The 15,775-nt window shown below is 39.3% G+C and overlaps 1 protein-coding gene across 1 annotated transcript; it reads right to left on the reverse strand.

Annotated features, from left to right (window-relative positions):
* Window positions 1-8,914: 8,914 nt before the first annotated feature.
* LOC143280099 (uncharacterized) lies at window positions 8,915-14,131 on the reverse strand. The gene is made up of 5 exons (XM_076584639.1): window positions 13,725-14,131; window positions 12,252-12,350; window positions 10,861-10,950; window positions 10,040-10,144; window positions 8,915-9,053 (listed from the first exon to the last, which is right to left on the reverse strand). Exons 2-5 carry the CDS (start codon window positions 12,348-12,350, stop codon window positions 9,006-9,008), a joined length of 342 nt encoding a protein of 113 aa, XP_076440754.1. The 5' UTR covers window positions 13,725-14,131; the 3' UTR covers window positions 8,915-9,005.
* Window positions 14,132-15,775: the final 1,644 nt, after the last annotated feature.

Consider the following 15,775-nt stretch of genomic DNA (forward strand, 5'->3'; position numbering starts at 1 on the left):
CTTTCTTTCAGGACTCATTCTTTGTTTCCATCACGAAATAGTTACAAGAACAAAACTGTTTAAAGAGAGACAGAGGGAGAGATAGAGAAGAGAGAGAGGGAGACAGACAGACAGACAGACAGACAGCGAAGCTAGAGACAGAGAGAGAAGCAACACATATCAGATATACTTTTTCAAAGCAGCGAATATTGTTTTTCCTACTTTTAGAAAAATAGGAATACAAAACGGCGAAATAGAGCACAATCGGCCTTGTATCGCTTATTGCCACCGTTCTGCCTCTGTGATTGTCTGCCTGTCTGTTTGTCTATCTCTCGATGTTTTATTTCTCTATTCCGCTCTTTCTTTCTCTTTCTCCTTCTCTATTTCTAACTCTCTCTGGCTCTCTCTGTCTATCTCGATGTAAGAAAGTTCTGGGATACGGTTCGTTCAGTGAGATCACGATCCTCTGGGGCAAAGCGCAGTAACCAGCAATGAATGGTTTGAACACTTTAATAATGTTTTTAACTCACTCAGTACGGCCAGTCCTCTCTTCTCCTCTACACAGACCTCTCGGATGTCCAGTGGGTGTCTGAATGACCCAACCTTTAGCTTCCGTCGTCAGAATTGTGGTATTCCTTGTCAATATTCACCTCTTCAGTATAAGAGCCTTCCGCTTGCGATATTTTGATGATGGTAATTTGGGCTGAAACGCTGTTAACGTCTTCTCTTTCGCCGTTCGTAATGAGAGAGTTAATGTCCCAAACATAAGTGAAGATCATGGTGGTGATTGTAATGATGGTAACAATAATTATGTCACAATGAAGAACATGATGATCCACCCTGTGCTTCATTTCCTAATTCTGATTCACTGAATGAGACGATAACTGCTGATGAAATTCGATCAGCTGTGCGAGCAATTAAATCCAGTAAGGCAGCGGGACCTGACGGTTTCATTGGAGAATTCTTTAAACATAGTATCGAACAAATTCTGTCTTTCTTGGTAAGATTTTTCATTATCTATTTGATCATGGTCAGTTTCCTGACGAACGGTCATTGTCAGTTATTCAGCCTTTCCACAAAAAGGGAGACATAAGTATACCTGATAATCATCGAGGGATCTCGCTTTATAACGTTTGTAGTAAACTGTACAATTTTGTCAGGAACCTCGGCGTTGTCCTTGACAACACACTGTCCATGCAAAAATTTATTAGTCAGACATGTCCGTCCTGCAACTGCGGCGCATCAGTTCTATCCGGAAACATCTATCCGTTGACGCAACAGCTAGATTTGTCGTTTCTCTCATTCTCTCTCGCCTTGACTACTGTAACTCTCTATTGTCTGGTTTGCCTGCTTCATCCATTCAGTCCCTTCAGCGCATACAAAATTCTGCTGCCCGACTCGTCCTCAGAAAGAAAAGATCTGAGCACATCGCTCCTCTTTTGCAACATCTCCACTGGCTCCCTGTCTCACACAGAATAAAGTATAAGATCAGCACTCTATGTTATAAATGTATTCACAAATCAGCCCCTTCCTATCTTTGTGGCTGCCTTCACCTCTACACTCCATCTCGCTCACTACGATCAGCTTCGGATCCACTCTGTTTACGCATACCCAGATTCAAACTCTCGACTGTTGGCCGCCATTCTTTCTCTGTCTCTGGACCTTGCCATTGGAATGAACTTCCTCTTTCGCTTCGTCAATTTTCCACACTCAGCTCTTTCAAGTCTGGCCTTAAAACCCACCTCTTCCCAAAATAGCCTCCTTTCCCTGCCTCTTCCTTGTCTTCAGTTTCTCCAGTTTTAGAGTTATGCATGCGTGTGAATGACTGGTGCGAAAGCACTTTGATTTGTCTATGCACAAGATTCGGCGCTATATAAATACCATTATTATTATTATTGAATAAGCTTACTTCAAACTGGATTGATGAAAATGATGTTATTGGTGATGAGCAAGCTGGATTCGGGATTCTGTACAGCAGATCATATCTTTACTGTTTTTGCTGTGGTACAAAAACAGCTTGTGAGACACAGAAAACTGTATGTAGCATTTATAGATTTTCGCAAAGCATTTGACACTGTATGTAGAGGAAAGCTATGGGCCGTCTTGTGTAAGAATGGGATGTATGATAAGATACTGAATGCTTTAAAGTCAATGTATTCTGTTGTAAAAGCAAGAGTACGTGTTGGTGGTGATTTAACAGATGCTTTTTGTGCCCACGAGGCCTGAAACAGGGAGAAGTATGTTGACCAGTCTTATTTTCTTTGTTTATAAATGAGTTAACAAAGGATATAATTGAGTTTGGTGTTTAATTAACACCAGATTTGATAAAAATTCTGATTCTGTTATTTGCTGATGACATTGTGCTAATATCTGACACTATAAGTTTTCTTCTCAATAGAACTCAGTCCGTCCGCTTTCATTCTGCCCACTCTTCTCTAAAATCTACTTCTACTGGTGCACCCCAAGGTACAGTGCTGTCCCCTGTTCTTTTTACACTGTACACAAATGACTGCAGAGGCACGGAGGAAACTCCTGTCATAAAATATTCTGATGATTCAGCAATTGAAGATCTGTCCAACTCTGATGCTATTTATTTCAGTGAAATTAAAAAGTTCTGTTCCTGGTGTGAGAAAAACTATCTGGATCTCAACGTATTGAAAACAAAAGAAATGTTAATAGATTTTCGGAAAGACCCCTTGCCTGTAGCTGACCTTGTTATTGATGGTCAAACAGTGGAGAGGGTCAATGAATATAGATATTTAGGGACCATCTTAGACAATAAGCTGACTTTTGACAGAAATGTTGATTCCATTCATAAGAAATGTCAATCTAGAATTTTTTGTTTACAGAAGCTTAGAAATGTTGGTATAAATTCAAATATTCTTCAAAGTTATTATCGATGTTGTATCGAGTCTGTGCTTACAGTTTCATTTATGTGCTGGTATGGAAGTTTGGGAGTGAGGAGTAAGCGTGTTTTGAACGATGTCATGAGTGTATGCAGTAAAATTGTGGGAGTGAAACAAGCTAGTATGCAAGAGCTGTATGAAAGTCGAGTGGTTAAAAAAAGCAGGCAGATAGCAACTGACGACACCCATATTTTAGCAAAGTATTATGAGCTATTGCCATCAGGACGACGCTACAGAACTTTTAAGTTGAAATCCAGAGCTCTGAAGACTTTTATTCCACGTTCAATCCACCTTTTAAATTCTTGAGAACTGTGTGTGTGTGTGTGTGCGCGCGCGCACTCTCATGTGAGACGTGTGAAAGTCCGTGCATGATAGGCTGTACCTTGTTCTAGTTGTGGTGTGTGTGTGTGTGTGTGTGTGTGTGTGTGTGTGTGTGTGTGTTTGTGTGTGTGTTTACTGAGCTTAAAACGTGACAATTGGTTATAATGAATGTGCAATATGTAGGAAGAATAATGTGCAATATGCAGGATGAATGTACAATGAATATGTCTAATGCTAACGTCCATATTCTAAATATATTTCTGTTTAATAATTACGATGTAATAATTAATTGCAATGTTTTTAAAAGCGAATATGTGAAATGCTTTTATTTGAGAACATATGTTTATTACTCTTGTTTAATCAAGTTATCCGCGTGTGTGGGGTGGGGATGGGGGTGGGGGGGGGGGGGGGTGCGGTGCGGGTGTGTGCTGATTATCTGGTTGTGGTTTTCCGCAATTCATCTTTATTCTTATCTTATCTGTCTATTATAATCAATGTGCAGTATAGTAGGCTATGTTTATAATTATATTCAAATAATGTTTCTTAATTCTTTCTGTTTTTACATTAAGAATACTAGTTATTACCTGCAGTGTGTGGATGTATGTATGAAACGATGTATGTGATATTTTTTACATTTGTATCTTCGTAATATTTGTTGGGGCTGTTGTTGGCTTTTACAGTTGTGGTCCCCATGTTGTTTACTTGTCTATGTTGTGATAATGCACCTGACCAAATTTCTCCAGTTGGAGATAATAAAGTTATTCTTATCTTATCTTCTTATCTTATAATTGGTCTCCAGACACAGTTAGATATTCTGTCTGACACAGCTACAAGTCTTGATCTTATTGTAAATATGGATAAATCCAGTGTTGTTATTTTCCGTAATGGTGGTTATCATGTCTTGAGAGAAAAAATTGGTGGAAATGAGCTGAAAATTGTAAATATAAACAAATACCTTGGTATCTTTTTGTTAACAAAATTGAGTTTTGCACACACTATGTCTGACCTTGCAGAAAAGGCCAAGAAAGGAACGATAGCAATCATTAGGATATTGTGGTCGATTGGTGAGCATTCGCCAACTGTCTTTTTTAAGCTCTTTGATTGCCAAATACAGCTAATCTTGACATATGGTGCTGAAATCTGGGGACTGACCCAAAACCAAGACCAAATCGAAAGAGTTCACTTGTTTGCTCTGAAACGATTCATGGGCGTAAATAATAAATCTCCAAAACACTTAATATACGGGGAAATGGGAAGGTACCCTTTACATACTGCAACACATGTAAACTGTGTGAAATTCTGGTTACCATTTGCACAGATGGAAAACAGTAGATATCCAAAGAAAGCTGATGATATGCTTCTGAACCTGCAGAATCAGAATTACGTGACTTGGGCATGCAAGGTTAGAAATCGTTTATACAAATTTGGTTTTGGAGAAGTTTGGGAATCTCAGGGGGTTGGTAACTCGGAACTGTTTCTGACGGCTTTCAAACAGAGACTTATCGACTGTTTTAAACAAGATTGGCATGCAAGTTTAGAGTCGCATACATTCTATGATGTCTACGCCTCTTATAAGCATTCTTTTTCACCAAGTTGTCATTTATTTCAAATTGCCAACATTAAAATTCGTAGCGTTTTCTCGAGAGTCAGGATTGGAATGTCTCCACTGAATTGTCATTTCTTTACAGTACAAACGTTATGTGAACAGAAATGTTTACTGTCCTTTTTGTGTTAATGTCCCAGAAACAGAACTTCACTATTTATTAACGTGCTATTAATACAAGACAATGGGCCCGTATTCATGGCCCGGTCTACCCATGGGCAAATCGCCCAGCCGAGGGCAAAGTTGTAAACTGCCCATGGGTAGCGCTACCCTGGGATTCATGATGAAAATTACCACCCGCCACTCCTCCCTAACCGTGGGCAGATTTACCGCTCCTCCCCCCCGTGGGCAACTTTGCCCTGTCGTGGTTAAAAATGGCGGACCCGGGTTTGTTGTTGTTGCTTGAGAGGAGAAATAGGCGTGCTTTGCGGAGGAACAGAGTGTTCAGAGATAGAATTAACCCTCTGGATAAATTTAATGACGTGGAAATTTATTCAAAATATCGTTTTCGGCGAGCAGACATTTTACAAATTGTGGACGATGTCGAAAACGACCTTCATCATCCCAATCGACTGGGATGTCTGCCTCCTTCTCTACAAGTGTGTTTGACACTACGTTTTTACGCCAGTGGCAGCTTTCAAGACGTGTGTGCTGAACTGTTTAATGTCAGCCAACCGACAGCCTCTCGCACCATTTCTGCAGTGACAAATGCTCTTCTCAGACATGTTGCACACTGGGTTCACTTCCCAAATCAAGAGGAGGCAGAGACACAGAAAAGCAAATTCCGCGAAATCGCAGGATTTCCCCATGTTGTGGGGTGTGTGGATGGGACACACGTGGAGATCCAAGCTCCTGTGATCAATGAACACGAGTATGTGAACAGGAGGAATACTCATTCCATCAATGTGATGGTAAGTGATTCATTTAAAAAACAAAGTTTTTATTACCTGTCCCGTCAGCCTGTGGTGTGTGTGTGTGTGTGTGTGTGTATTAGTGTATGTGTGTGTGTGTGTGTTGTACGTGGTGCTTGGTGCATTGGATGTGTGTAGTTGTGTGTATATATATCTATATCTGTCTATCTATCTCTCATGTGTGTGCGTGTGTGTGTGTTGTGCTGTGTATCTTGCATGGTACATTGCATGTGTGTGTATGTGTGTGTGTGTGTGTGTGTGTGTGTGTGTGTGACATGAGTATGTTGTGTATGCTGCATGGTACACTGCCTGCGAGTGTGAGTGAAACCTTTGTGTGTGACCGAGGCGTGCGTGTGTGTGTGTGTGTGTGTGTGTAATTTATGCAGATACGTAAGCGGTTAATCAATAATATGTCATACTATATGTACACATTCCCCTATTTTTGGTCTATTTTTGTCTCAATTTATTTCCTGTGTGTGTGTGTGTAATTTATGCAGATACATAAGCGGTTAGTCAATAATATGTCATACTATATGTACACATTCCCCTATTTTTGGTCTATTTTTGTCTCAATTTATTTCCTGTTGTTTTTCTTTTCTTCATAGAATTATTCTTTTTGCAAGAATAGTATTTGGGGTTTTTTTTCATTAAAAAAAAACGACACCCTCCTGGCAAAGATTTATTCACTTTCTGCATTATGTACATGTGTTATTGTGCTCATGAATGAATACATATTTTACAAGTGATGTATTTGAGAGGGTGAATAAAAAAATTGCTTAAAGAAAAAAAATTGGATATGAATGGGGTGGGAAATTTGGACAAAATTGATACGATGTGAATTGAAGATGATTTAATTTCTGTCAATATAAATTAAATGGCTACTTAATAATAGATGGTGATGTTGAACCTTATCATTTTTTAAAAATAATTCATGAGTAAAAAACTTGGAAGTATTACATCGTGCAGCTACTGCTCTACCAGCAGCTGTTAAGTTGTGACAGTAATATTTACATGTTATGTGTGATTAGTGTTGATTCAAGCGTTACAATGTCATTGGTTTTTTCTCTTTTGTTACAACGTGAATACATGAGAGTACATTTATATGGCTTGCTATTTCCGTTTATAGAATCTGGGTTCCATATGTCCACAGGTAGTTTCCAATGCAGACCTCATGTTCACTGCCATATCTGCAAGGTGGCCTGGCAGTGTGCACGATGCCAGAGTGCTCCGGGAATCGGGCCTTTTTGTTGCCTTTGAAGGAGCAGCTAGACCAGTCAGAGGATACATCCTGGGTGACAGTGGTTATATGCTACGCAATTGGCTGCTTACTCCAGTGCTCAACCCCAGAAACCAACAGCAACAAGACTACAACGACAGACACAGTTCCACAAGATCCACCGTTGAACGCACAATTGGCATCGCCAAGAAGCGATGGCATTGCCTGCGAAAGCTGCGTGTGGCCCCTGAGAAAGCCTGTGACATCATCATTGTGTGCCTCATGTTACACAATCGAGCAAGGTCCCTGAACCTGCCAGACCCTGACAGCGATGATGATGATGAAGATGATAATGATGATCCGCCAGTGCCAGAGCCACAACGAAATCTCCAGGCCAATGAACGTGTACGTCTTGCTGCAGGAAAAGCGGAGAGGGACAGAATCATCAATGGTGGCTTTCGTCACTGAGGTTAGTTTTTTTTCTTTGTATCCAGTTCTTACTCCAGTTTTAGCAACAAAATGGACGTCTAGTTATGTGTTGTATTTGCTCACTGACATGAAAACGGACAAAGCTCACGTTGATATTTATTTTATCTTAAATGAAGATAACTGGGATCACGAAAGAAAAGTAGGTGAAGTTCGGAAAATGAAGAAAAGTTTGAAAATTGCATGTATTTTAGAGAAGAAAAGAATTAGGAAAGGTAGAGAACTGACACCATGCACATGATAATCAATCCACCATCTTGAAGCAATCATACATTGAATGTTTCAAATTTATTGCCCATTGATAATACTGTTTAGGAGAAATTCCCCACAAAGGTAATAAAATAAATTGACCTGTGAAAATTCAAAACCACAAGCACAACAGCTGATCAGGTTATTTTTTTCAGGTCATAACAAACTAGCTCTCTTTTTCAAACACACACTACACTACCCACAATTGCACATGTAATCGGACATGAAGTTGACTAGGTTTGAAAATCACAAATGCCAGGAAAGGCATACATTGTCATTCATGAAATACAAGGAACTCCTAGAGAAAATCCACAAAACAAACACATGATTCTTGGATCACTTTCTCCGGACACTAAGTAAAGAAACAAAAAACAAACAAAAAACAAAAATTTTTAAACAAAACAAAAATCAAAAACAACAAAAAAAAACCAAGCGTGGGAAGCAATTGCAATCTGTGTGAACAAGGCGTCAGTCAGTTGTCATAGTTGAAAAATCAGAGACGCGTGAAAATTTGAGTTTCTAGGATTGTTTTCCTGTTTCTCCAATAGTATGTATACACATTCACATGTCTCCCCCACTCACACAAACAATGAAAACTATTCCAAAGCTAAAGAATCGGTTTGATCTCAACTAAGTTGAGTAGCAAAATTAGATTTGAGTATGAAAATTATTATGAAAAGAAATAAATACTGTTTTCATGTTTAGTTCCCTTTAGAACAGAACTAGCTAGCAATAATTCAAACATGTTAAAAAAACTTTTGCACAAAAAGATGTTGAAGTTTCAAAGCACAACTGGCATTTTGTGATATATTGTCACAGCTAATTTCTGAAAACCAATTTAATTGCCTATTTATGATCCTTACATTTCCTGGCTATTTTCTTTTCTTATTTCCCTCACTTCAGAACATTCTGTTTTAGTATTTCAGTGCAAGCAGCAAGAATTCTAGCACCCATTTCCATCAGCTGATGATGTCTGTCATTTGCTCTTTCTTCCCTTTGTCTTTCCCTCTCCACTTCCCATTCTTCCCTTTGTCTTTCCCTCTCCACTTCCCATTCTTCTCTTTGTCTTTGTCTCTCTGCTTCTCTTTCTTCTTTTCGTATTTCCCTTTCTTCTACCCCCTTTTCTTTTTCAATCTGCATTTGATAATATTCTATGATAGCAGATCTTTCTGCTGAATCATTTAGTTTTCTCCTTTTGTTCACTTCCATTCGCTTGCTTTCAGCCCGGCGTTTCTTGGTGGCGGATGAGCAGTGCAGCGGAGATGATGGCAGAGGCATCACAGGCCTGTCTGGGCACTGCACACTCTCTGCAACAACTGGAGGCATCTCAACGTTCACCGTGTCAACGACGATGTACGAGGTACCATCAGCAGGAACAGCACCTGTGAGACAAATGAAAAGGACCATACACGTAACACCTGCATCTTTCAAATTTAAAAAAAAAGCAGAAAAAATACAATATGGACCGACTTTACCTTTATTTTTGCTGGTTTAGTGTTGACTCCCTCAACGCTCATCGTGACCTTTCAACTCACACATCCATGGAATGCATCGCACAATACCACATGTCACAGTCCACAGGCAGATTCGATTTCAAGCCCTTAGGAGGCAACCCACTGAAGAAATGTTAGGGTTACGGTTAACGAAAAAAACAAAAAAAAAACTAACAAAATCAGTGGTCATGGTAACATGGAGAAAAATAACAAAAGAACCATAGGGTAGGTTTGTTGGAAACAACTTTCTTTTTTCAGGACAAAGTGAGACATGATGGAGGGAGGGGGGGGGAGGTTGGTCAGAAAAAAGGGGGACCCGGAGGATGTGGGCTCTAGCAGAATCGCCCAGTGCTGATTTTCAACACCACCCAGTGTGTTGCATGTTTCACTGCACTAACGCCTGTCACAACCTTTCCGGTTCCGATTTCATCTTATTTCATTTTGTGTGTGTGTGTGTGTGTGTGTGTGTGTGTTTTCATATGAAAGGTTAGGGTTAGCCTTAAAAATTAGGGTAGGTTGGGTTACCGTAGCCACACCAATTTTTCTTTCAATTTTTTTTTTTTTTTGCCTGAGGAAATATCAAACCTGAGCTTACAATCTCAACAGAGCATGTAAAGCGGCACAGATTTAGCTACTATCTCTTTCACTGCTGATATAAAATGATGAGAAATAGGATATGTACATGCTATGGAAGTCCAAAGCTTGAATGACACTATTTGACTTCGTTATACTCTACGCTTCCTTTACCAATATATCCTTAAGTCAACCAGGCTAAAAAAAACGACAGTCACCTGCAGGGTTGTTTTTTTTATCCGGCTATTGGCATCAAATAATTATTGCTAATGTTATACAACATGTTACTTCAAGAAATGCACCTGAGAAGGGGAGTGTGCAGAATGAAGGTTCTTCAAGGCTGCCAGTGACCCCAGTACATGTAGAAGTGTCAGTTGCTGGAAGCCGATGCACTGCATCACTTTTTCCTGGAAAAGAAAGTCGTCAGTTGTACATTTGTGAGAATATCGCAGTAAATTTATAAAATTCAACAAAGTTGTATGAAGTATTGTAGTGTTTGCACACTGCTTTGTTAATGTTTATTTAGTTTCTATTTTTGCTGTTCGTAATGATGATGTGTGTTTCAATTTTGTTTTCTATAATTGTATCCTCCATGCCCCAAAAGTGGTGAAATGAGAAATCTTTGTATCCTTGACTGAACCAGGACATTTGAGATTTAGAAAGGGCTCAGTAAAGCTGAAGATAAATTAACATTTTTCTCATAGTCTGTTCCTTTGAATGTTGGCGGTAATGAAAGAAAAGTATTAAGCATCTGGCACAAGTTTTTTGTTTTATTTGTTTGTGTCTTTGGTTATTGCAATGTCACAATTATTTCATAGTTGTATTGTTAATAATACTTGATACTTCAAATTTGAGCCTGATTGTGTGCATACACTTGTATCTTTGCCCTTTTTTTTTTAATTTGCACATATGCGGTTTTGTTGTGTACAGAGTTAAGGATTGTAGGGTAGGTGGGTGATAGTGGTACGAGCCCTGCCCATCCATAAAAATGATGATGATAACCAACAAGTGATTAAAGAAAAAAATTAAGGTGGTTTTTACAAGACTCATAAAATTAAAATGTTGGGCCAACATCAGAAGAAATTGCAATGAAAATGAAATGTTCAGCAGAAGTTTCAATCACCTGCGGATTTGTCATTCTGGCAGGCTGCTGTAGAAGTTGCCACTGCCAACTGATGTGTTGCTCCATTGACAAAAGTCTCGCCGACATCCCCTGAAAAAGAAAAATTCCTTGATTATAAAGTAACTTTAGAAATATGACCAATGTATAGATGATACTGAGAAAATTTGTTGAGTACTCATGTACATTTTTTTACACAAAATGTCAGTTGTAAGTAATATATGTTGTACTTGCATTTCATGTGATGGTTATATGCACCAGGCACTTTAAGCTATCCATACAGCTTTCTTCTAGAACTACCTACTTGTACTACTGTCAAAGTGGTTCATCATATAAATATATGAATTAAACAAGCTGATAATAATTAGCCCCATGACAAAGTGTAGAAGTAGAACTGTGCACAAAGCACATTCTGAATTTAAAGGAGAGAGAAGAGAGAGAGAGGGGGGGGGGGGGGGCTGAGGGGAGCCAGCCGTTGCATGATTATCATGCAGAGAGAAAATATTAAAAGGAGGTCTAAAATGGTATATTATTATGTTTTTGGCCTGTAGTATTGATTGATCTACTTGCATTGTAAAACAATAGGACCATTTAAAACAAAACAAACAAAAAATTGAGTGATCTATATAATTTACACAATCAAACAAGTAATATCAATGATACAAATGACACTAATAATGATTTTATTTCTTTACAATGACATATTGGGGAAAACATCTTTCTTAATCATTGTTGAAAGTGTTAATGAAAGTGAAACACACACATCCCATCCTCAATACCAAGAACTTCTTTGCTCTTGTCAATGAATACTGCTTGAATGTTGTTATGATGCCCCCACTTCATGTTACAAAATAAGGTAACTGATTTCAAATCACCCTAGTTTGATTGTGCTACTGTGTGTGTATGTTTACTGGTAGGAATAGTGATGAAAACCAATATCCTGTTTAAAGAATTATATGTGTATTTGTTTTTCAATAAAACAACATTGTATACCACCACATATTTCTGCACTTATGTTTATGAGGACTGAATAAATTGCTGAATTTTTTAACTCTTGTGTTTCAAGTTTACTTGTTTGTGTTAATGTGAAGAAATGCATGCCAAAGGATAATAAACGCACATTGGGTCACTGCATAAGTCAAGCATATATTATGCACAAATTGGGTCACTGCATAAGTCAAGCATATATTATGCATAGTCATGATTTTTTTTTTTAGCATTTGTGGCAGAGTGTATGTATATATATGTTGAAACATGGATTTATCTCATTACAGTGATGCCACTTTGTTGAAACTCATCACAAATAACAGTTTCAGGATTATGTCATAATGATACCTCCACTGTACTCAGATATAAACTGCATATCATCTCATAAATGATGGAGTTGTAATCACCTGTGGCTTCTTCATTCTGGCATGCAGTTGTAGAGGGTGCCACTGCCAACAGAGATGTTGACTCAGCGTTGTGGAAGAAAATGACCTCACCAACATCATCTGAAATATTATCAACATGCATAACCATTGTTGAAACTGTTAATGAAAGTGAAACACAAACACGCATCCCATCCTCAATACCAAGAACTTCTTGGCTCTTGTCAATGAACACACAGTAACGCATATAGCTAAATTTAACACTAGTGTTAGTGTAAAAACTTGTTAATCAGACTTACAATTACACACTAAAAATAAACCAGCCAAATTTTCGGAGCAATTATTGTTACATAATTATTACATTAGTCAATAGAATGCACCATATGTTTCCTTGCTTGTGGAAAATGACTTTACCTTGCCTCTCCTTGTTATACAGCAATCAGTTCTGTAGATTTTTCAGTGCAATGTGACATCTTTTTGTTTACACACATACTGAGATGAACACACAATGTGCCGCCTCATTCCCATCGTAACTGTATCTCCTTTTTATAAAGGGAGAATTGTAATAAAGTGAAAGTGGCTGCCTCACTGCAAATATTAATTTAAAACTAATGATACTAGTAATATGAAATTAATACAACGTTTAATAACTATTACATGAACTCAATGTAATAAAGCCTTGAGCATTGGCACTCAGTCATTAAATGAATAACTAGTATAAAATGTAAGAAATATGTTAAACATGCAGGGCCACATAAAAAGTGTTTGTGGTTAAGGTAAAATGTGTGGTTTTGTCATGCTAAATTTTGCCTTTGTTTCCGTGCTTCATTAGGGCTCAAAGGGCAACAGGCGCCTCATAAACTATATATAAAAGTATATACTGAGAGAGAAGCACACACACATTAACAATGTTGGAAAACGAAAGCCATCGTGAACCTCCTCATATAAAGTTCATGTACATACACACACAAGAAAAAAAATTAATCACACCAACACACTTGGACTGACGCGCACACACACACACACATTCTCAAACACACACACACATACACACACACACACACACACATTTCAGATTATACATAATTTGCACAATTGACTAAACATGAATTAAATAACTGAAAGAAAACATAACAGGATAAGGACAGTGTAGGTAGCTCCCCATCTCTAACTCTAATCCAAATTTTGGGGGAAAGCCCTTCGGTTTCCTCGCAAACCATTGCTAGCATCTAGACTCTAGCACAAATACTTGTAATGAAACAAATTCAGATTCTCATTCTCATTCTGCGATTCCACTCTGAATGTAAGTCGACTGCTGGCAACTAGATCTAAATCGATATCAAATTTCAAGAGCATACATTGATTAAAACTGTACTCAACACACACACACCCAGTGACACTCATGCCACGCACAAAACTTAAACTAAGTTGAAAACTTTAACTTGTAATTAATTAAGCACGCGCAAATATTAAATAAACATAACATGGGCCACTTACTTTTTTTGAGTCCGTCAATCAAATGGGAATCCTTCCCAATAATCATCTCGATGAGATGATCGTAGGTGTCTGGGGGTACTGCTCCTGCTCCAGTTTGATTTCTTTGCTGTTGACGCTTTCGATATTTTTTTTTTAACCCGTGAAATTTCTCACGCACCTCTTTTGTGGTTCGACCATGGAAACTGATCGACGCCTCGCTGACACTGCTCGCGATCGCTTCCCACGCTTCGGCTTTCTTTTTTGCCGTAATGTCCGGAGAAAGCGATGAAATAATTACGCGTTTATTTTCGAGGATTTTCTCTAGCAGTGCCATAGTTTCCTCGTGGGTCCAATTTCCTTTCCTATTCTTCTCTCCACTCGACTCGTTCAGTGATGCTTTGGTCGACATTTTCGCTTTCGACAGGAAGAGATTGCAATTAATTCAGCGCGCATGCCCATAGTTCAGCGCGCTTGCCCACAACGGGGAATCCCTCGCAGTTTAAAAATAGGTGATGGGTAGCTGCCCTTGGGTTGCAAATTGTGTTGTGAATACCACGTTGACTTTGCCCACGGACCTGTGGCTTACCCATGGGTCCCTACCCAGCCGTGGGCAAGTTGCCCATGGGCAAATTGTCTTGTCCCATGAATACTGGAAGGAGCTAATGCCAGAAAAGTTCTATAGACATCCATTCATGTTTAAACTTGCACTTCTGTTTGCCAATGTAAACGAAAAGAATTATTATTAGCTATCCCTTTTTGTATTCAAAGCGTAAGAAATTAGACAGAATGTGTGAATGTGATTTTATGTCGATGAATATATTCATATTTTGGTGATGCTTTGCTCACTCCATTGTATAGGCAAATGGCCTGACAATTAAACTATCCTGCGTCCTGCGTCTTTCTATCTCCCTTTGACTCCCTCTCCCTGACACACACACACACACACACACACACACACACACACACAATCTCTCTCTCACCGACTCTCTCCTCTCTCTCTTTCTCTCGTACACACTCAAAAGTGGTTTTCTATTTTTTTCAGGTCCTATGGGACAGATTGGAGTGTGTTTACAACCCTATTAAAACCGATGCGGTTGGCTGGACTTTAAGAAGCAGCCATGTTAATGACAATGAACATTCTTTGCTAAACCCTTTGCTATACCATTGTATACCCCCAGCCTCTTCCCCCACCCAACCCCATCATCTCCCCAACCCCCGTCCTTCCCTTCCCCCGTCCCCCTCCCGACCCCCCCCTCCCCGTGCCCTGTTTTGAATTGTGGCCCATGGCCGATGTTCAATAAAAACAATTTCGTTCGTTCGTTCGTTCGTTCGTTCGTTCTCTCTCTCTCTCTCTCTCTCTCTCTCTCTCTCTCTCTCTCTTTCAATCAAGCTTTGTCGTGGCACTGAAAGCGGGGAGGGAAGCAAAGGGAATCAACAACTACAAAAGACATTAGTTTCTCGGGTCAGCATCTAGTTTTCTTCTGGCTAGAGAGACAGAGAGAGAGAGAGAGAGAGAGAGAGAGGGGCGGGTGCAGGGAAGGAGGGAGCGATGATGCAAATCACAAACCGTCTCCGTATCGCTACTTGCCACCGTTCACTGTCTGTGTCTCTGTCTCTCTCTGTGTCCTCTCTCTTGTTCTCTCTCCCTCTCTCTCTCTCTCTCCCCCACCCTCTTCCCTCCCCTCTCTTCCTCTTCACACACACACACACACACACACACACACACACACACACACACTACACACTACACACATACATCCCCCAACAAAAACAAACAAACAAAAAACCAACACACACAGAAACACAAAGAGCCATGAGTCATACTGTGGAAGCCATACGGAAAATAACACTAACTGTCGAAAGAGGGTCGGGCCATAGTAAAAAAAACCAAAAAAACAACCACCAAAAACCAAAAACCAAGAGGGGATGGGGTGAGAGATGGCATCGACTCCAGTCTTCGCACAAAGCGGGTTGACTACCGCTTGAACCCCTTGACTTGAATGAAAAAAATAAAAATAAAAATGAAGAAGGAAAAAAAAGACGACGACTTCCAATAGAAGGTCTTTAACTCA

Source organism: Babylonia areolata, chromosome 3 (assembly GCF_041734735.1).
Source record: "Babylonia areolata isolate BAREFJ2019XMU chromosome 3, ASM4173473v1, whole genome shotgun sequence".
NCBI classification, from domain to species: Eukaryota; Metazoa; Mollusca; class Gastropoda; order Neogastropoda; family Buccinidae; genus Babylonia; species Babylonia areolata.

Excerpts from the sequence above, each read along its gene's own strand:
- LOC143280099 (XM_076584639.1), bottom strand. The coding sequence starts at position 12,350 with ATGATGTTGGTGAGGTCATTTTCTTCCACAACGCTGAGTCAACATCTC. Across the intron at positions 10,951-12,251 it reads CCAGAATGAAGAAGCCACAG|GGGATGTCGGCGAGACTTTT; the intron begins GTGATTACAACT and ends TTTCTTTTTCAG. Across the intron at positions 10,145-10,860 it reads CCAGAATGACAAATCCGCAG|GAAAAAGTGATGCAGTGCAT; the intron begins GTGATTGAAACT and ends TTTCTTTTCCAG.